Genomic DNA, 21,786 nt, shown 5'->3' with positions numbered 1-21,786 from the left:
TAATGTGAATATTGCTCAAAAGGGCTTGTGAGTCTGTCCTAAAATCATCTCCAGATGCCTCCCTTCTGACTGAAAAAAAAATCGTGAGTGACTGTAGCTCTGCTCCAGGTACACCTAGGGCTGATAGACAAATAGATTGCAGTCTAACTCTCATCTGAATTGCTTGTGGAATCTGAAACACAGGCCTTGATCCCAAGCACATACATTTATAACATCTAACACAAATGAGGGTATAAAAATCTTCTTAGAGTTTCTGGCCTAGCAATTGAAATTTTATAGTCCAAACTAAACAACAGGCCCTCCTGTGAACGTGGTTATCCCATCACTGCATCCCAGTGGCCTGATGGTGCTCTAGAAAAAGGAGCAATTCTTTATCTCTCCTGCTGTAGCTATACAGGATATATACATATCTACAGCAGTGGACTAACAAGAATGCAAGGCAGAACCACCTCAGCATCTCCTCTGGTCTGTCCTACCACACCTCCATGCTACTCTGCAGTAGCTGAAACACTACACAGCTGTCACTGCAGGATGCAGAAAGCAAATTATTTTTCAGCAGACAGACTTAAAATCTAGATTGAGAAAAAGTCTCATTTCCCATAGAAGCATAGTTAAACAGTCCTGTATGGGAGGCAAACAGCAAATTTCACAAGAAGGGTAAAAGGGAAGCACATTTCTTCCATTTCACCCCATCTTATTCAAAGCAGACCTGGCTTTCATGTATCACAACTTTAAAAAACCTGGCAGAGCTTTGTATTTCCGCACTGCACTGACAGCCCTGCTCTGTAACATGCTTCAGACCAACTCTGAATGAAACAGAAAATGGTTGTGGTTCAGCATATTTGAAAAGCCCTCAGCATCTGTGATTTTCTTTCCTTTGAACATGAGCAGAGTCCATTTTCCATGCTGGTTTATTCTTTGTCCTCCCCACTGAGTCTGTTTTAATGAAGGTTCACAGGGATTATTAACATTTTGAAACACGGAAATAGAACTCAGTAGAAGAACAGTAGAAGGACTTCCCCATTTTATATCAGATTTTCTACTTCTTTGGAGAAAATTTTGAACTGCTTTGAAATATTCTGAAATCCTGATTATCATGAGGGGTATGTCCCCATTATTTTGATAAAAAGTGGCCTAAGGCAAATATAAATGTTGAAGATACCTGGGGAGAAGGTAGGAATTTCCACTGTTTTTTCTGCCCTTCTCATTTCTAAAACACAGTATAAGGAGTTGTCCCACTTGTATTCTAGCTGGTACAGAATATCTGTTTCCTGTTCTTCTAGCAGTCAGATATATGAAAGACTATCAGGAAGGCTCATATTCTACTTTCACTACACTGAACTGAGTTTTTTGTTATAAGGTCATTTAGGTCATAGAACTTAAAACACTAATATGCACGGAGTGCATTTTTACCACAGTCTCAACAGGAAGCACTTCAGTCATGCCTCCATCTTCAGAGTCCTCTCTTTGCCTGACTGCTCACCACTAGGAAAAGTTCTCATGCAGGGAGCTCCAAACATACTGTGGCCTTCAAGAGAGGTGTTGAAGGCACAACAAGCCCATATGATCAGTGTGACTGGAATATTAGCTTCTACTAAGCTAGTATTCTAAAAGGCACCTCACCTGGCAGAATAAATGAGTTTATTAAATGAAAAAAAAAAGGAGGAAAATTTCTTAAAATCCCATTTAATATGTTGTTTTGTTACTGAACACAGTAGAGAGACATTGATTATTTCTCACATTAGATATAAAAATAGGAGTTATGATTAGGTAGCGGATTTGTGTTTCTTTAAAGATAAGGCCTAAGACTAAATGAGATTCTCTTTCTCCTCATGACTGCTGTGTGGTGAATACCCAGGTAACGTAATTTAGTCCTATGCTACAGTTTCAAATATTAATGCCTTTTGTCAAAGTCATGGGAATTAGTCCAGAAATGAAAGCCTACTGTCTGTTCTGTCTGTATCAGGACCACAAATGTCCTTTAAAATTGGCACATGATTGTAATTATTTCCCTGTTTCCCAAACTACTAATTTTCCAGGGCGTGCTGTCAAAATTCCAAACACCTACTCAACTTCTTAATGTATAAAAGCTTTATGTATTTTCCTATTTTGGAACAGCATCTAATATACTGCTAAGCATTCAATCAAGCTTCACTTTGTCTTGACTTTGAATTCAGCTGCCACTCAACATATTTTGAAATGTATCACAATATGAGTGGCACTGATTAGCATCAGACATTATTTCCGTCTTAATCTGGGTGATACTTTGTCATTAAGTTTTGTGATGATGCACTGGCTGTAGATAATACAGTGCTGATGTTCATTTGCTTGCAGTCATGTCCTGTATGGGTTTGATTAGACCTACTCTATGGTTGGTTGATGACAAAACCTCATTGATTACATGTGGTCTGCTTCTCATTTCCAGTCAAGCTTTCTGTCTTGAGACATGAATGGTTTCATTAATTAGGTGAACTAAACATGTTGACAACCATTCAAGCTAGTCTGGATCTGGCATAATAGTGCTAGTATTATAGATTCATTCTCTGCAGTCAATGAAAATTTGGTTATTCATTTAAATGAAAGCAGAATCAAAACCTAATGGTGTTCCTTTCATTTGATTATGCTCCCAGAATATATCCAGTACAATTTCTTCCTAGTTTTAGAGGCTGTTATACTTCACAAGGAAAGACACTGATTCCAGATGTTAAAATCCCTCCTGCCCTGATAAAGAACTATAAATAACTAATGACTAGATAAAACCTAGAGCTTAAAAAAAAGTTCTAGATACATGTTAAAATTCTAACAATTTATACTGAGTCTTCTATAAAGGATGCAGTTGTTTATAACACATCGACTGTGTTAAATACTTGGAAAAACTGAAGCCAAATCTTCAGGACATTCCATTGCTGTGTTTACACTGCTCAGCACTTGCCTTATCTTACACTCCTCCTCACTGCCCAGTGTCTTTTTCCCCCTCTCCAAACTTGATTACATTCTGGAGATCCATTTTCACATCTTTTTGCCAAATTAGGGATGTAGACATTTTTGTATGCTACCCTTAGTCCCAAGATTAAAATCAGTGGAAGAAGCCTCTTCCATGTTGTGACTGGAAGTGGGCATTTCCCCCTTCCCCTCCAACCTCCCCATTAATCTAACTCACTGGTCTGCTTCAAGAATACACAAGCCAGGAGTATGTTACACATGGACAAACCTGTACCAGCACTGGATATTCCTCCTGGGAAGCAGCAAGTGCAGGTCCACTCCCTGAAGGAGGACAAGCTGGGACTTGTGGGTAAACACAGTTCAGTGGCTTTCCCCTGAAAGGACAAGGAGAACAAAAGACTCTGCTGACAGTCCAGGGATGGTCAGGGCAAAATATCAAAGCTGGTTCAGGGTCCATCCAGAAAGTCCAATCACAAACAGAAGATGGGACTAGGGCCAAAGCTACCCACACTCCAGGTTTCAAGGTTCACCCATGGTGTGAGGCTGCTGACAGAAGCTGCCTGGGCCTGAGCTGAAATGCCACCTTGAATCCATGGCCAGTGGGTGCGGGGATGAGGCTGTTTCAGGCAATTAGGGCATTTTAGTGTCCTCAGAACCCTGTCAGCTCCACAGAGCAAAATGTATATGGAAATAATGAAGGGGAGGGGAGGGAGGGGGTAGGGAATCAAGTACTGTCTGGGAAAGTAGTTTCAGAGAATTAAGGTTCTGCAAGCAAGAATGAAGTAACTGTTACCAATTCCACTTCATTAGTATAAGCTAAGTATCAGTTTCATCTATCCTGTTTCTGCATGACATAATGAGCTATTAAAAAAACCTCCAAAGCAATCAAATACATAGTAAAAGTCAGTCTATGAGTAGCATTTAAAAGGAAGTGTCTTTACTGTCAAAACTTAGCAGACACATACTTTGATGGGAGGCAAAGATATATTATCTTTTTTGAATCATGGACTCACACCGTGCTCATTTGACATGGAAGTGTATCAAGTGCCTTTGCAGACTTTTTGACTTTCAAATCATGATGATAGCAACACTTTCTCATGAAAGATGCAAAATCACTGGACACTCAAGTGCTACCATGGTGTAATTGATTATCTTTCTCAGCAGTTGTTTCAAAGCACTATTTATTTCCATTGTGTACACTGATCAAGAAAAGAATTCTTTGGACTTCATTTCTGAGGTATTCATGGCTCCCCACAGAAATGAGGAGCAGTGAAAAAGAAACCTCACTTGTAATGGTAGAAAAGAAGATCATATTTGAAATACTGTGGTCACTTCTGCTGCTGAATACTTTAAAATGTCATGTTGCCTTCCTTCACAAAATTAGGGAGAGGAATACATAGATAGAAGAAAAAAAATAAATCTATCTTTCAAGTCTAGTTATCCAGAAATACTTACATCCTCCTCCTTGATTACATAAGATGGAAAACAAAAGGGATTTTACAAAGTAATTGTAGTTGCTTTTGGTCATGTCTCCACAGTTCCTTTCAGTCTTGAACATCTGTTGATCACAACCTTGTAGAAATCAGAACTTACTTCATATAGAGACAAATGCTCTGCAAGGTCTAGTAGTTCATCAGCTTTTGGTCCTACAAAAGAAACAGTGCAATTCCTCAACCCCCTGGCATCCCAAAAGATCCCTCTAAAGGATCAGTCATTTATAGGTGGTTTTTTAGTACAAGGAGTACAACACTCCACACTATGCTTGTCAGCTTACCCTTGTGCACAGCAGTAAGCAAAAAGTCTTCAGACAAAGAAGTGCAGAAATGGTGGATATTTCAGAGCTTCATGGAATAGTGATGGCACCATGGGGCCAGAAAGTTATTTTCATGCGTGTGTCTCTTCCAGCCTTCACAAAGTACAGCTGCTGAAAGCCAGAGGCTACTGCTCATGCAGGGCTCAGTTTTCCAGTGGTGATAAAGATATATTTCAATTACCAGCAATGAGTCTAGGTTGGGCCTGGGTTTGCAGAAGAGATTCTTACTGTAAACATTTATTTCTAGAAGTTTAATTTCTGTTCTCCTGCAGTGGAATTCCTAGGCAGGCACACTGAAAGGGCTAAAGATCCCCAACCCCCTCCCTCCCAACTTACTTCTTGCTTACAAATAAAGAGGTTTGCAGTGGCCATATTATGAATGGTTTTATTGCTGTGTGACATTTTGTAATACATTGTTATGATTCCAGTCTTTACTATGTAACTAAAAAAATAAACCAGAGATCTAAAAGTACACAGTATTAGTTTTACCCATAATCAATATAGTAATTGATTCAAAGTATGCTACAGAGGCACTTTACAAAATAAAGGAAAAAGTAATTTAAATCCATGTTCCAAGGATCTTTAATTCCAAAGGTTACTTCCAATAAACTCAACTACCTACAGAACTGCTAGTTTGATCGTTTTCAAACAAAAGCTGACTGAGAAATTCTGTATATGGCTGTACTTACACATAATATTTCAAAGCAGTAATGGTCTCTTGTGCTTAATGAGATGTTACAAAATATATTCTTAATTTGAAAAATGTGTGCAATACTCAATGCAGAAATTAGGTTCATTTTTAAAGTGTAACACAAGTATAACCAAATACATACACTATGTACAGGGTGTAAAGAAGTTAATAAGGCTGCTTAGTCTTTTAAATCTGGCATATGGTACTGCAGATAGGACACACATACACACACAGATGATGTCATGGATATTCCCACAAAAGTCCAAATCTAAGTACTTGCAGAAATGTCCCAACTACTTTGAACACACTATTGGACTTCCAAACTGAAGTTATTTCTAAAGTAGGTTTCTAGTATGGAGATATTCTTTTTAGAGAAGAACATTAAGAAAAACTCAATTAGCCTCTAGACAATCTGAAATTTCTCACCGGTGTTAACATCTGCATGACTGTGCATGCTGTATATTCATTTATACATACATAACAATAAAACATAAACCCACATCTTCTAGCAGGAAAAGGGAAATATTCATAATAATAAATTTTCTTTAGGAAAACTTGGTTGATATATACAGTATATAAAAATCCCTACACAATTGTCAGCATACAAAAATATGAGTTCAGTATATTTTTATACTTCAAAACCTAATGATGAAAAATCCAGATATCCTGAGTCAGGTATGTACTGCACATCTAATTTACCACTACCAGAGTACTATTGGAGTACAATTAGAAAAGCACTACCTGCATTTATCAACAAGTACAGAGATAAAATACGTAAGTCAATGCATTAGCTCTTTTCATAATGTTAAACAAAAATGGTGCAAAATATGCATAAAATGCTGGCAGACATATCCATGAAGGAGCTGTAAAGTAAAGAGTACGGAACAGCATGTAGATATATACTGCATTTACTGATTTTCTCATTTAAATGAAAATAAATGAAAGACACTTTCCTTTTTTGAGCATCATGCTTAACCATGATGTGTATACTCACATTCAGGCAATTGTCTTAAATACATACATACATACATATATATATATATATACACACACATACACTACATCTGACAATGAATTAATAAAACATGTTTGCTAGTGAATTTCTCTGGCTAAAACCAGATCTATAAAAGTGGTTCATTTTTTTCCATTAAAGGATTCTAACAAATGAAATTAAGTATGACTACCATAAATCATTGTTGACTGAAGTTTGATTTTTTTGGCTCTAAACCAGTAGAAGAGCAGTTCTGACCACTACTGACTGCATTAAAATAAACAGATGCAAACCAATCCAAAAGCCTGATGATTTGCTAAAACCCAGTGAAATCTACCCAAAAAGCTACTAAAGATTCCAACTCTCTCAGTGGACATGAAATTGGTTGGTTTCTTCATCTGACAGCAGGAATATTTACTTTAAAATGGATCTCTAAACACAAAGTTTGACATTGAAAAACTGAACTATATACATTTTTATATTAATTTACATTTACAATCTACAAGGAATATAGGTATTAAAAAATAGCTAATTTGGGGAACTAGACTGAATTAATGGCCATTTAATAGACTAAGGACTGTTTAACATCCTATTATTCATAGATAATGGTTACAAAGATAGGCCAAACATCCTCAGCTCTACTTAAATCTATGTTTTCTCCAAGCATGAATGCTATGGCAACTCATGGCAACTCAGCTGTTCCTTGGCCTGTAACCCTCCCTTCCCAGTTGTTAAATCCCCTATATATCACCCACAGACTAGCATTGAATCATGGTAGTATTTGGTAATGTATGCCTCTAGATCCTTGAATTTATTCCCAGAAGAATTATACTTGTCTTGGGTGAAAAAGTAAAAATTACATACAAAATGCTTTCCCTAAACCAGTACAACACACTGTTGTTAAAAAAAGGCTACATAACCTGTTTCTGTCAAAGCAAAGATTTAAGAAGCTATAGGTGATACAATTCTTATAAATCATCACTCTTGGTCATCTCTTCTTGTCACCTGTGAGTTTAAAAATTTATAAGAGGATAAACATACTGTGATGAGAATGGATTTTTTTTTACGCTGCAAGTGCACCTTGTATAAGGAATAAATACATGCTATATATATACTGAACAAGATAAACAGCTTTAATAATGAACCTATGTAAATTTATATTTTAAGAATGGACTTATTAAAGGTCCATCTAGTGTTATTAGAAGTCAATGTGTTAGAATGTGCAGTGTGCTCTGAAAGCAGAGGGACAAGAAAAGCAGTGTGAAAATGACACAGTGTTCCAGGCTTTGAAGAACATTTTGAGAAATCAAGTCCCCCCCTTTTAAGAGTGAGTGGGACATTTTTGCCCAATTTCCTCTGAAAATAGGTTGGACTCGATGATCTATAAGTTGGAGTCAACAATCTCAGAGATCTTTTCCAACCTAATTGATTCTGTGATTCTGTGTGTTACTGTGGAATCCTATTTTTATGCTCTATCTGTAAACCCAGAAAACCAGATCTTAAGTTTCTCAGCTCCTTTGACACCAGGCTGAATAGACACTTTACTTTGCAGTATGGGACACCAATAAGCTCATATTGCTGAATAGGTTTTTGAAAACTGTCTCAAGAGGGGGCAAAAAGGAATACAGAACCAGAAGTTAGATACCAAAAGAAGAGGTAAAGATTTCTGATGCACATTCATAAAACAATAGCTAAAGAATTTTGTCCAGTGACTGGCATATAACTATTTGTCTCTTACAATGTCTATTATCCCATGCTTTCAACAACAAAATGAAACAGGAAATTATCTTACTATACAGGGAGACTATTTTGGAGTATTTGCACTCCTACCATTTTCCATGCTATATAAAAAAAGCAATGACTAGTTACAATCATGCATGTGCATGCAACAGACTTTTTCCTCTATGTTATTTTATTGTATACAGGCTCAGCAGCTCCATGCAGCCAACAGCTGACTTCCCTCATAGTAAATCAAACCTCATGTGGAGAAACCTCACAGGAAGATGTGAGCTCAGAGCCAGGCTGACACCGGCACGCCCTTGGCTTGAGGTGCTTATGGCTTCTCTGTACTTCGGGTGTCTGAACAAGCAGAAACTGAAAATACTGGTGCTTTTGCCTGGAGCAGGAATTACTGTAGCCAATTCTGCTGCTCCGAATGAAACACGTCTGAAAGTATGAGATCCTGACTAGAACAGCAATTATAGAAAACATAACTCTTTCTTACGTATAAGCATTAGGTCATGCTAGACAAAAGTCTTTAAAAGTAAAATTTTCTTTTCTGATTTGGATTTTGGTTTTGGGTATTAAGTTTTTTTAATCAAAAATATCATAGTTCAATAGCTTCCAGTAACTACAAAAGAGAGTAAACTTTAAAGCACAAAGGTTAAGTTGTTACTGGATTCATTACCACATGTCTTGTCATAGTTTAAGGCAAACATTCTTTTTTTATGGTAGGACCAGTAATTGATATGACAACATAAATATACACGTATTGAAATGTACGTATATGCACAGACATATGTATCTGTGGATATATAAAAATATTTATTTTCTTAGCAAAGTTAAAGTCTGTGTAAAAACATTTAGAATACTGAAAAAGGTAGGAGCTCTAATTCCTCCTTTGGAGAAAAGTAACAAGTTCCCTAAATATCCTCTATAAAAAAAACCCCACTCTCTTCAAGAGTATAGATCCTTTCGAATTCTCACTTATTTCACTGTAGATTGATAGACTCATAAATACTGAGATCATTGCAAAAATTACATCGTGAGGTTTGATTGCTACAGCATAACTACAGGCCGCTGTTGTACAAAAAAATAAATTTTATTCAAACAGTATGTGTCTTGCCCTAATGGAATACATCGCTACTGCTACAAGTAGTACTATTTCAGAATACAGTTTTTGTTTTAATGGGTTCATATATAAATCCTCATTTGGGGGCAGTTTCTCTGAAAATTCTTTGGCCAAAAGAACAGCCAAATGCAGATAAATTCTCCCTGGGCTCTCTAAATAGTTAGTACAATTTCAACATAAATCTATAACAATTACCATTTCAAAGAACTGAGATGCTATACAAAACAATTCTGACAAAATGTGGAAAATGGTAGCATAAAACATCAAAACCCCAAACTATGCTTTAACTCAAACCAGTCATTTCCAGTTTAACAATACTGACTCATCTCTGCCTTATGTAGATTTGTTAGTGTAGTGCTATAGATGAATATACACCGCTCTGGAAAACTCTGAAATGCGGAGATGGAATAATGTAAAACATCCACTGGAGTCTGAAATTCAGCGGACCAGTGGATGAAGATCAGACTCATCCTTCTCCTTCGTTATAATGGCAGCTGCAAAAGGGCAAAACTTCACCTTCTATGCCACACCATTAGGTACTCCTAATGCCAGGTAGGTCCTCCTTCCAAAGCAGTGTGACAAGCACTGCTTCAGACATGTCTGAGTTTACCGATTACAAACACACTGTTCAAAGCACCTGCCTGCAGCCATTAAACACAATTCTGAGATGAGTTTTCCATCTTTAAACCTCACTTACATTATATCCTTGAAACAGTAATGTCAAAATTCTGAGAAATTATGATGGTGACAGGAAAAAAAGCTTTATCAAATGCAAAGGGCCCCATATGAAGTGCATGTTAATTATCAAGCCTAGTTTATCTAGGCTTCCACAAGAACACATTCTGCATAGTGTACAAGTGAAGACATTGCCTCTGAACAAGACATTTGTTTTCAAGCTGCTGGCTATACCTATCATGTGACTGAACAAGACACAACAAATTAATCTGATTCCAGTGTAAAATTCCCAAGGAAGTGTAAGGCTGGAGTGCACAGATTTCAGAAATGCTTTTGGGAAGACATTTTTCAATGCCAGTAGGTAATATTTAGGATATTTCTTTCTTTGTCCTGAGCAAAAGATTTTTTTTTTTTTTTCTTATTTATCAAAGCTGCAGGGACATATTGCTATAGTGCAGTAGGATTTTCGTCATACAGTCCCAGTATCCTAAAGGCCATTACTGGATTGTTTTCTGAAGCAGTTCTCCTCATTCTTCTCCAACAGGTGGTGGTGGCTGGCACAGCTTGTACAATCTGACAATGACAAACAAAGCAATTATTCTGAGAGCTTGGTTATTACTATGATGAGTAAATTTAAGGAACACAAACTAAATCTACATCTTTCTGCACTGCAAAACAAAAGGTACTGAATTCAGTTTAATACTATCAAAGTAAAATTAATAAAATCTTCTTTGTGAACATTATTGTTTATATTGAAAGTGGAATAATTAAAACACATAGATAGACATAAGCAGTCTTACAAACACATTTCAATATAGAAAATATTTCATTTTTCTGCACTGAAGATCCCTTCATTAATCCAATTATCAGTTGTTGCCCTGGATTTCTCAGTTGGAAAAGCTGCTTGGTGAATGTCATTGCCTCCAATTGTGTTTTGTCTTGGCCAAGTCAAACCTCACTCTAAAAACAGCTCCCTGAAAAACAGATGCTGTTTGAAGCACCTAAGACAGGTGTCACATAAGTGACAATAGTATGCAGATTTTAAACTCTCTCCCCTCTGTTTCTTCATGGATGAAGTCAACAGCAGTAAGATTCGGTTCAAATGACTACCTCAGTACAGACTGAAATAGCCACTGCTTTTATTAAGGCTTTTGGACTTCTATTAACCCCTTCTGCAGGGACTTGGTCATTAACAGGCGTTTGAAACTTTAGCCTAATGATAGAAATACTGAAAATAAAAGGCAATCATTCTGACCTCACACCCCTTGTTCTGTATTCCTGTCCAGCATACGGTATTTCCTCTGAAACCACAGAAATTAGAACTAGCAAGACATGATCTCATTTGGAGATTACACATACTTCTCTGGGAAAATGTATCACTGAAGGAATAACAAAGAGAAATCTCCACCATAATGTGTTCTGAAGATCACTGGGCTCTTCAACACAGTCATATGGCAGATTCAGAAACACAGTCTTTTAAGATCACATTGTGCAGACACCAAAACATCTGTTAGGAGCCATATATAAGGCAATAGAAGGTCTGATCTTTATACAGACAAGGAGGCAGAGAAGAATAAACGGGTTAAATTATTTGATTCTGCTGGCATAATAAAGCAGTAATATTCGAAGCTGAAAGACAGATAAAATTACATCTCATTAAATCTCATCCAAGCAATTGCAGTGGGGTTAATACTTGATGATGTTTTAGCAATATCTAATTTCTGTGGAGCAAAGTGCAGAAAACCTCAGCCCCAAGTACCAAGGTCTGTGTATTCTTCAGGTTAAAGCAGTAATCAGTAAGATTGTCTTCAGAGCAAGTGGTATAAAGGAATTCTGAAGCAAACTAATAATAAGGCTGCACAAACCCCTAAGGATCTAAAGTTAATGAAGATGCTATAGAGCAGAAATAGCCTGTTCTGGGTCAATATATATGGAGCAACTATTTGAGTTGGTACAAACAGATCAGCTAAGAAAACACAGAGATAGTGGCAGCTGCAGAGAACAAGAGAACCCTGTCAAGTGATGTTAAGTGAAACCAAATATAAAATTGTTTTCAAAGTAGAGAACTGAGAACCCATAGTATTGTTTAGCTATACATCAAAAGTATCCTGCTGATTACTATTCTGACTTGGGCATCTAATGCCTCTACCACTGAGGTCTGGGATATTCTGGGATATTGCTATTGATGCTGACTGGCAAGCATACTGGGTACATCTGCCTATTCTATGTTCTCATAATTCTTCTTCAGCTTTTCAGTGCTACATTGTAGGAGTTTCATCTGGAAAGAGGCAGTCTTTTTTCCACATATGCAAAGCCAAAAAATCTCATTGCTAAGTTTCTATTTTTGAGAACTTAGATTTTTCCTTTATCACAAAAGCTCTGAATCGAGATAAATGCGCTGTCATGTTGGAATGGGAAAAGTTTGGGTTGCAAGAATTCTTTGGCTGTCTCCAGAATTATGTCATGAAGGAGTTCATTTAAGGCACAAATCATACTGTTCAAAATATGAAAATTCTTCTCCCAGTAATGCTTTAATTGCTTTTAATGTAACAAAATGCTACTTTATTGCCATGGACTCCCACAAGGCAAGACAGCTGATCAGGGATCTTTGGTCCCGGACTGCCTAAGCTAATCACATTCACATGGTCATCTCTATCAGGTTTTACTAATTCAATGTTTCCTTACTGAAATTTAAACACCACCGTGGATATGTTACGTATTTCACTTATGTGTCTAGCTCATTCAATGTGTTCTCATTTGTCAACAAAAACATTACGTTTAAATTGGTAAAACCCAGTTTAAATTAGTTCTGGATTACTAAAACCATTTTAAGATCATATTAAGAACATGGTTGTTTGGTTATTTTTATTTATAAGTATTGTGCTTTTAAAGAAACATTTCAGGTGCCTGAAATCCATCGCAACATTAAAAAGCTGGATACATATAGAACAAGTCATTTTTCATTGTAATGCATGTTTCAGAAAGAGACAAAGAAAGACTACATCATCCCCAAACACAACTAGAACATGATTTTGCTGAGATACTGCGGTACAATATTTCATTAAAATGGGGTTATGGATCTAGTTAAACCCACTAAATAGTACAAGTGATTAAGTACTTACCCCAGTGTTTTCATAATTAACATGAACTAGGTTTCATTTTTCAAAAATGGGCATGTTTTGAAGTGCTACATAGCCTGGACTTCTGCAACTAATCACTTGAAGTAAAATTGTACGGCTACGAATGCAACTGATTTTATGTACATTAAGAGCCAAATCTTACCAACTAGAGCATAATATAGTCAATGGTTACTGTTAGCTTTTGAGCAGCTGGGACTGAATTTGGCACAAAGTAGAAAAAATCATGGTCTAGGACACAAAGAATCAAGTTACCTTGGCACAGACTGTGGTGTTCGATCCCTCACTCCTAAATTCTTGGCGGTGTTTTGTACTCTCGCACCCTGTGGAAGAAATACAACAATTTTGCTTCATTTATCCCACAACAAATTAGGAAATTTTCTGAGCTTTGTAGATGAACATAACTCTTGATTATAATTAATTAACACATATGTTTAATCTCCCAAAACAACTACTGTCTTCTAAGGTGAGGAACAAGTTAAAGAAATAAAGGAACAAAAATCTTGCCACTTTGTCACTAAATAAATGCATACGTATACATCTTGCTAATATAAAAGAGATTCATTAAAATATTAACATTTAAGGTTTAAAACAATCCAAACACATCTCATTTCAATTTGTTTGATTTTTGTCACCATTCCGCGTAGAAGTCATGGATAAAGCTGGTTTCTGAAATGTCACCTATTTCCTATGAACTTTTGAACAAACAAATATTACAGGTAATTTCCCATGAAAATACTAATAAAACTACAAAAATGGCCTAAATTGAGGAAATAAATAAGGATTAGACAAATGGAGGTCCTGAACTTCCTTTATAATCACAGAATCACAAAAAACCCCAAAACAAATAGGCAAGAACCTCCTGAGATTGTTTAGTCTAACATCCCTGCTTAAAGCAGGGTCAAAAGAAAAGTTGGTCTCTCTCTACTTCAGTTGATCCTTTCAAAAACAATAATGAAAGTACTTTTGTCTCACTGACTCATCCAGTAAGTAGGAAGTGGATAAAACATGCACAATGTTCATATACCATGAACTGTTGTGAAAAACACCCTCTTCTGCAAACATACCAGCTTACACATACCAAAGAACTTAGTAAAGTTTTTGAATTATGAGGTCTGGCTTTTAAAGTGCAGTTTTATTGATGTAAAGTAGTCATAATAAAGAAATATCCATTAGACTTACTAGGTTTTCTATCGTTTTAAAGGAGATGGAAACTACTTGTTCTGTCAATAATAAATACACTGACTCTCCATTTGTTTCTCCTTCTGTGCTACCTAAATTCAGGACAAAATAACAGAATTCTGTATAACCTCAGAATTCTTACAGTGTAATTTAGGTTGATGTGAAGCATTAAAGATAATTTACATTTCTAACAGAGCTGCAGTGCCAGATGCACATGATGTAAAAGAGGTATAATAATTGGTTCAAGACTGAGGAAGACTAGATCTTTCATTTGACTGAAATCAGGTGCACAGGTAATTGAGAAGGTATTAATTCACTGTCATGGGCTCAAACAAAATATGAAAAAGGCTGGCTGTTTACACTCAGATAGGCTCTCAGATTGTATGTAAATCAACATGCGCCACAAAAAAATACTGTGTCTTTACATTTCTTTAAGGAAAAAAAAAAATGGTGATAAAGATAGAAAAAATAACTAGAGTACCTATAAAACTTAAGGCAGAATATAAAGTTATTTTACTAGAGCTGCGTCTATCTCAGGAAGATTGTCTCCAAAAATTGCAAAGGCACATAACTACCAACCATGACAAACATACATCTTTCTCCAGAAACTCCTCCAGAATTCAGTCATTAGTCATTGAATACTTCCTCTCTTCTTCAACAAGTATGTATTTAATCAACTTTAGTGATTCTCTTTTCTTTCCCATCTCATCTTGTACCCAGTAATAAATTAACATCACTAACCTTCTTGTCAAAGATCCACATCTTTGGTACAATCTTGGCTTGTTACATCAAGAATCAGAGAATGGTTTGGGTTCCTAAAATCTCAGAGATCATCTAGTTTCAACCTCCCACCATAGGCAAGGACACTTTGCACTAGACCAGGCTGCTCAAAGCCCCATTAATCCTGTCCCCAAATATTTCCAGGGATGGGGCATCTACAGTTTCTCTGGGCAACCTGTTCCAGTGCCTTACCACCCTCACAGTAAAGGCTTTTTTCTAAACCTAATGTCTAAAATTTATTCTAAAATGAAGAATCAGTCTAAGCCCACTCTCATTTTAAAGCCATTACCCCTTGCCTATGTAAAAAGTCCCTCTACAGCTTTCCGCTCTTTTAATTTTGTTTTAATCTGACAATTTCATTTGATGCCTCTAGTCCTTCACTGGTGAGAACAATGGTCAGTCCCTACCTGTGACACATGTTCTTTAAAAGTCTGTTTCCCCCTTCATGAAGCTTAACAGTCCTACATTATTTTGTCTTTCTGTCTGTTCTGTCTATAAAGCTTTCCCAACCATTGCTAAGTTTTTTTCTGACCTTCTCTGAATCTTTTCCATTATGCTATATCCTTATGGAAGGGATAAGAACATCAGATAATTCAAAATTCAGGGTCATGACAGCATGATTTCTACTTTGGCATCTATCCCTGCCTAAACCATTATAACTTCTGCTTTACTGATAACTACTGCAAATTGAGCTGATGTTTTCTCCTCGTATCCTGAGGTCTTGAACATGAAATGGAATGGCAAGCTCACAGTCAATTATTTTGAATGTGAATTTAGGGTTTGTTTTTTCCCCAGTGTCCTTCACTTAAGAGTAATTTACATTGATTTTCATCTAGTATGTTATTGCTCAATCACAAACTCCTGCAAGATTATTTGTAATTCTTCAGAGTTACTTCTCATCTTTAATAAAATAATTGAAAAGAGTTCAGTGGAGAATAGGGAGAATGATTAGTTGAGGAAACACAACAGAAAAATGACAGATGAGATGAACTGATTTCTTCCATGTACACAAGTGATGGCTTATCGGGGAAATGATAATCAAGTTTGGGACAGACTTTTTAGCAGGAGCTGTAGCAATAGGACAAGGGGTAATGGTTTTAAACTAAATGAAGGTAGATTCAGAATAGATATAAGGAAGAAATATTTTATGATGAGGGTGGTAACACAGGAACAGGTTGGCCATAGTATGCCAGATGCCCCATTTCTGGAAACAATTGAAATGCTAAAAGTCTACTGCTAAACAGGGAAGAAAATCCAGTCACTAAGTCTATGGTATATTGGACAGAAAATGGGAATTGTAGGGGAAAAAAATAGAAGAAAAAAGCCACTTAAATGAGGCACAAAGTAAAGCATCCCAATGAAAAGGTTTAGAAAATTATGGAACAGACCACATGGGAAGCACTGCGCAGGAGTCCCCACTACCGGAGGTTTAAGAACAGATACAGCAAATGTCTGCCAGGAATGACATAGGGATAGCTGTTGGTTACACTCAGACACGTTGAGTCCAGACCTTCAGCACCTCCAGTGGCCTTTTCTTGGTGCCATTTTCTAAAATTTTATCATAATAAAGAAATCTCACCATGACAGACTTCTGAGACTGGCACACGATTAACAGCAGTGAGAGCCAGAATATACATATACTTGCAAAAACTATCTAAATTAATCACAGGCTGATCCTGGACGTCAGTGCTGTGACTACCTCTGAGAACAAAACAAGCCTATTTTTACTTGCATCACTCGCTAGACAAACTAATTTTAGTATCTTGCTCACATAATAAATCAAATGCATTGATTTAAAAAGGAGTCTAGCTTTATATAATCATGTAATTTATTGTTTAGTTGAGGCACAAATTAAACCTTACTTGAAACAACCACATTCTTATTTTTTTAAGGAAAAGCCTCCAAGAATTACTAGCAACTTGCTTGTCACCACTGAGCATCATTATACCATTTCTCTTTCAATATACTGCTGATTTATACTTCTTCAATTCTATTCTTAATTATCACTGTTTGTCTCATGGGTTTGTCTCATAAGGGAGAGCTGTGCTACATGACTCTAGACTGCTACCCTCTGCATACCAGTACTGCCAGAACAATGGTGAAAGATGATGGCAGGTCTAAAACACCATCAATCTGCACTCTTCTATATGAATTAGTATTCTCATTGCCACGTTTAAAAATTATAGGTTTGATTTCAAGCTACACATTAATTTAAGGATAGCAAGACCCAGTCACATAAAAAACACAGATTCTCTTTATGACCTGTTCAAAAAGCTCTAAATCAGTACAGTACTTATAAGAATTATTCAAAATATTGTGCTGTTATGTTACTTTTAAAAAGGCATGAAAACATGATTACTCACTTAAAAGACAACATAAATTCTCTTCTGGCCTTTTCTATTTATCAGCCTTTTAGTCATATTTTTTCCTCAGACCTCTTTGCCCTCCTGCAGCTCCTTTCCTAGGCCTCTGTCCTCTCCACTCCTTGCTGCATCCCTAAGTCACACTGTCAGGATGCTTTACACAGTATTTTATCTGTGCAGATGCTTACAGGAGTATATACACAAGATAAGAAGTTACCAAAAGATAGTTGGGATGTTTTGACTAATTTTTTATTTTATAAATAAATCAAAACCACTTAACTAAAGCCATCCCACAGACCCAAGGTCATACCCATCCTCACAAGTTGGTCTCTCTTCTTCAGTTCTCACAGACCAGGTGCTTGTTCTCTTATTATAACTGACAGGACAATTACTTTGAACATTGTTCCAACAATACAGTTGGAGCTATTATTAGTCTTGTTCAACATGATCTTGACCTCATTCAATTAAGAAAACAAAAAAATTATTCCTGATGTCATCCATTCAATCAGGTGCGCCAGTTATTCAGTACCGATGCACCAAGTTAGAAAACATATCAGCTTTGAATAGAGATAATTTCCTCTTGTGGAAAGCTGATACTGATAGGAGTTAATGCTGCTGAGGAACAGATGGAATAGATGTCCTTTGACTTGCACCTCCCTGTGGCTAATATCTTTATTCCACAAAAGGTTTAGTGTGTAAATGGGATAACAAATTTGTTTGTTTGTTTGTTTGATGTGAAAAAGGCACATGTATTGCCCTTAACTAAATGATCTGCATTAAGCCCCGAGAAAACTTTTTATTCTTTTTTCTTCCAAGTTTTATGGCCTGCATTATGATTCTGACAGTTAAATCCTACAGATAATTTAAACATTAAATCCAAACAGGTTTCTAGAAAATGCCATAGTGTATTGTTGAAATTACTCCAAAGCATTTAGAATTTAATGGAGGGTTATATTTCTACTACACAACTCCAAGACTTATTTAAAATTACAACAAAAGATTATTACTCCATTAAATGCCATAGTGGTTTCCTGCAAGAGAAAGAATGTGTGAAAAAAGTCTAGATAGACTAGCACACTTTTCTGCGGTGTCTGTGCGTGGTATTGAGATTTTGGCATCTTTAACAGCTATTGATGACCTGCTGTTTTACTTCAAAGAATGTGGCCTAACTGAAAGGCCTTTTTTCACATCTGTATTTGAGCAAGTACAGCTACAGCTGCTGAAAACCATGTGAGGTTCTTTCATTTTGTCTTTCATTTTCATTAAATAAACTGCAGAAGATCCAAAAATGAATCAGCATTTTTTTAAAATGGCCTGGACCTGTATTTTGAAAATGTACACTTTGACAGAACGCATCCTACAAGTAGATTTATGCAAACCCCTACAACCATGTTTTTTGATTGCAAAATATGCAGATCTGTCTTTTGTCTAGAACTTCAGGAGCAGACATACCAACCTATACATGCAAGTTTATCCATATAAAGCAGTAGCTTTCAAGTCAACTTAAAGCTGTAATTCCTGAGCAGATGTACATGACCTGATTCAAGAACCTCAAGGGTGTTTATTCATCACAGAAACTTAATTTATGCACCAAAAGAAGTGAAATCCCAATATAAAAAGGAATGAAACTAAATACTCTGACGTACCCATGCTCAGCAGCAACACTTACATGCAACTGATGCGAATCTGTGGTTTGAGACTATCCACAAAACTGCTTTAACAGACTAAAGGTCACACCTAGCATATGCATATTTTTCTCTATAGCAAGTTAGAAATAAAGCACAGCTGCTTAATCATTCTGATAACTGTGATTGTTGCACAAAATATGTAGCAAAATTAATGAAAATAATAAATTAGATGTCATCTAAAACGCAGAAAATATGAACCTTGTCTTATCTGTGATTAATTGTTACAATACTTAATTATGGGTTTTTTTCACTTCAAGATTGAGTGTATCCTGTATCTTGCTTATGATTTTGTTGTGGGGTTGAAAGCTACCACAGGCTGGGATATATGTTCCATACGCACGCAGAATGATTAAGTCCCCCCTCAACCTCTCTTTCATCAACTGAACAGGCTGAGCTCTTTAATCTTCAGTTTGTAAGCTTTGTCTAACAACCACTGGACCATTCATGTTCCTCCTCTGAATTCCTTCCAAGATACATCCTTTTAAAAGTATTTTCTGATAACAAGATATTCTAGAAAATGTTGTGCCAATACAGTAACGTGTATCCCCCATTTTCAGTTGATATTACTTTTTAATCTAGTATTTTTGGCATACCTTAGCACCAAGAGTTCATGTTGAGGTGGTAATCTATCAACAAAACAGCCTCTAAATCCTAATATCTAAATCTAGCCTCAAAATTCTAATATCCTATTATGACCAAAGAGTGAAAAACACTATTTTGTCATAAGGACATTGTCCTCAGGAATCTTGCCTGGAAAATTAAAAACAATAGTATTTCTTTCTCTCCTTCCCTTCCACACATCCCCTTAATTCAGCATGAGTCACTTTCTATTGACAACAGTTAATAATCTGAAGTTATTTTTGTGGATCATATGTATTAAAATAAAGATTGTCTTACTCAACAGGCTATTCTGATGTAAGGTGAAACCAAGGCAGGATGGAGGCTAAAAAATGCTTGGTCAAGTCATTCGTGTTTGATGACTGCACGTCTTGTTTGGAAGCGTGCAGCTCGTCCCCGCAGTGAGCACCTCACCTGTTTGCGCATGACGTCCGTCGCTTGCATGATGTAGCGAGGGGGCAGCCCATGGCTCCGGGCCAGCGTGATCGCCTGCTCCAGGGTGACACTCAGAGTGCAGCTGCAATGGGGGACAGAGGTCAGCTATCTGCTAGAGGAGATCTCCTTAAAATAACTGCTTTTAAATCAATTATCTTTAAAAAAAAGTTATAAATAAAATAAAAAGATTACATAGTAAACCTGCCCTGTATGCCTCCCTCACCCATGCAGGCATTAGCCTGAACAGTATAACGTTTCTAAGATTTTGAGTGTAACAAGTGTTCCTGCTGACTTACAATCAAATGCATTTGTCTTGTTTTGTTGTTAAGAAAAAGCCCTGAACAACCAAGCCCAACCTCCCAAAAAAACCCAAAACCAACACACGAACCCCACACTAAAAACTATGGCTTGGCAAGTGCACAACTTGGAGAGTAACAACCCAAGAAAAAAATTTTTTGTAATTGAATAAATCCCTTTTTAGGTGGTTTCTGCATGTTACATCTCACCCTCCCCTCTTAAAGCTGACCAAGGCTTTGGTACCAGGATCCCAATCTCTTACAATTAATTTAGCTTGGTTTTTCCCTTGGCACATCAGTGCAGTGCAAAATTAAGAGACATTTACCCTTTTCAAAAAAGAAAATAGGTGAAAACTGCATTCCTTCAAATGAACTGTCCTGTGCCACTTTGCCAATCTTTTTCAAATAAACACTTGAGGACAAAAACTGATTGTGATAGCTCATCTAATAGAAAGGCTGTCACTGTTGTGTCAGAGCAACCAGAAAAGTTTCAGAGCTGAAGATCGTGTTGTAGGACAGACAACCTGCCAGCACACCAGGCAAGAAGTAGTAGGGAAAGTCATTTTGGACATGCCATTTGATTTTCCTTGTCATGGTGAGGACAAGAACAAATGCCTGGCTTCTCATGAAACCAAGACCAAAGCCATAGAAAACTCATGGATAAAAATAAAAAACCTGAGTAAAACAGGTACTTTTTAGAAAGAACATGTTTGAGGGCTGCTATCACCCAAGAGGTGAGAGTGGCTCTATTCTGCACCAGAAACCTGCTTGATGATTTTCTCTTCACAATCAAAATACTGCAATCATCAAATCTCTTCAACCAGAAAGACAGGTTGTACAGAAAAGGCTTCAACCTCAGCAGAACCTGACAAAAGCTATAATTTTCAAGTTCAAATAATAAAACTAAGACACAGTATTAATATATAATTTTGAGCATGCTTTTGGCAAAATCCTGACCAAAGTATTCTGCATAGTTTATAATATGCACGCGGAACAGACAATATGTTTCAATCAAACACTCATCTTGCTGAGCAGAAGATCTGTAGGAGGAAAAATGTGTCTACTTATTTTCGTACTGAAAAAATCCAAAACCCCGACACATTTTAAATACTGCTTAAGTTAATTTCTGGACAGCAAAAAGTTTCACAGAAGTGAGTGTAGAAGATACTAAATTTGATCTGTAGCTTTATTAATGGCCTTTCATTAAAAATTTACAAGCTAAGTGATTTTCCTTGGTAATGAGATAGTTTTCATTCCCCAGTTTCTTGTATACACTGACCTCAGAATTAACTTGAGGCAAAAGTGTATTGATCTTTTCTGTTA

At 36.6% G+C, this 21,786-nt stretch overlaps 1 protein-coding gene and 1 long non-coding RNA gene across 5 annotated transcripts in view; one reads left to right on the top strand and one right to left on the bottom strand.

Moving 5' to 3' along the window:
* The window catches only part of LOC116452568, a 55,356-nt gene that overhangs the window by 23,478 nt on the left and 10,092 nt on the right, over nucleotides 1-21,786 (top strand). The window contains exon 1 of one of the 3 annotated variants that reach the window (XR_004243541.1): nucleotides 10,536-10,646. The exons of 1 other annotated variant lie outside the window; for it this stretch is intronic. This is a non-coding gene — a long non-coding RNA (uncharacterized LOC116452568). Of the gene's footprint in view, nucleotides 1-10,535; nucleotides 10,647-20,178; nucleotides 20,268-21,786 lie in introns of those variants that run through there. One more of the 3 variants, XR_004243539.1, reaches the window with a different exon arrangement.
* Nucleotides 5,122-21,786, bottom strand: part of PREX2 (phosphatidylinositol-3,4,5-trisphosphate dependent Rac exchange factor 2) — a 171,273-nt gene continuing 154,608 nt past the window's right edge. For both annotated transcript variants that reach the window (XM_032127109.1, XM_032127117.1), the window contains exons 39-41: nucleotides 20,147-20,249; nucleotides 13,357-13,424; nucleotides 5,122-10,537 (exon numbers count right to left, since the gene is read on the bottom strand). In XM_032127109.1, the coding sequence (XP_031983000.1) occupies nucleotides 10,492-10,537; nucleotides 13,357-13,424; nucleotides 20,147-20,249 (217 nt within the window). In that variant the 3' untranslated portion in view covers nucleotides 5,122-10,491. The remainder of the gene's footprint in view (nucleotides 10,538-13,356; nucleotides 13,425-20,146; nucleotides 20,250-21,786) is intronic.

The sequence above is a fragment of the Corvus moneduloides genome, chromosome 1 (genome assembly GCF_009650955.1).
Source record: "Corvus moneduloides isolate bCorMon1 chromosome 1, bCorMon1.pri, whole genome shotgun sequence".
Lineage (NCBI taxonomy): Eukaryota > Metazoa > Chordata > Aves > Passeriformes > Corvidae > Corvus > Corvus moneduloides.
The sequence above is the reverse complement of the archived record's forward strand: the minus strand, read 5'-3'. Positions and strand labels throughout refer to the sequence as shown.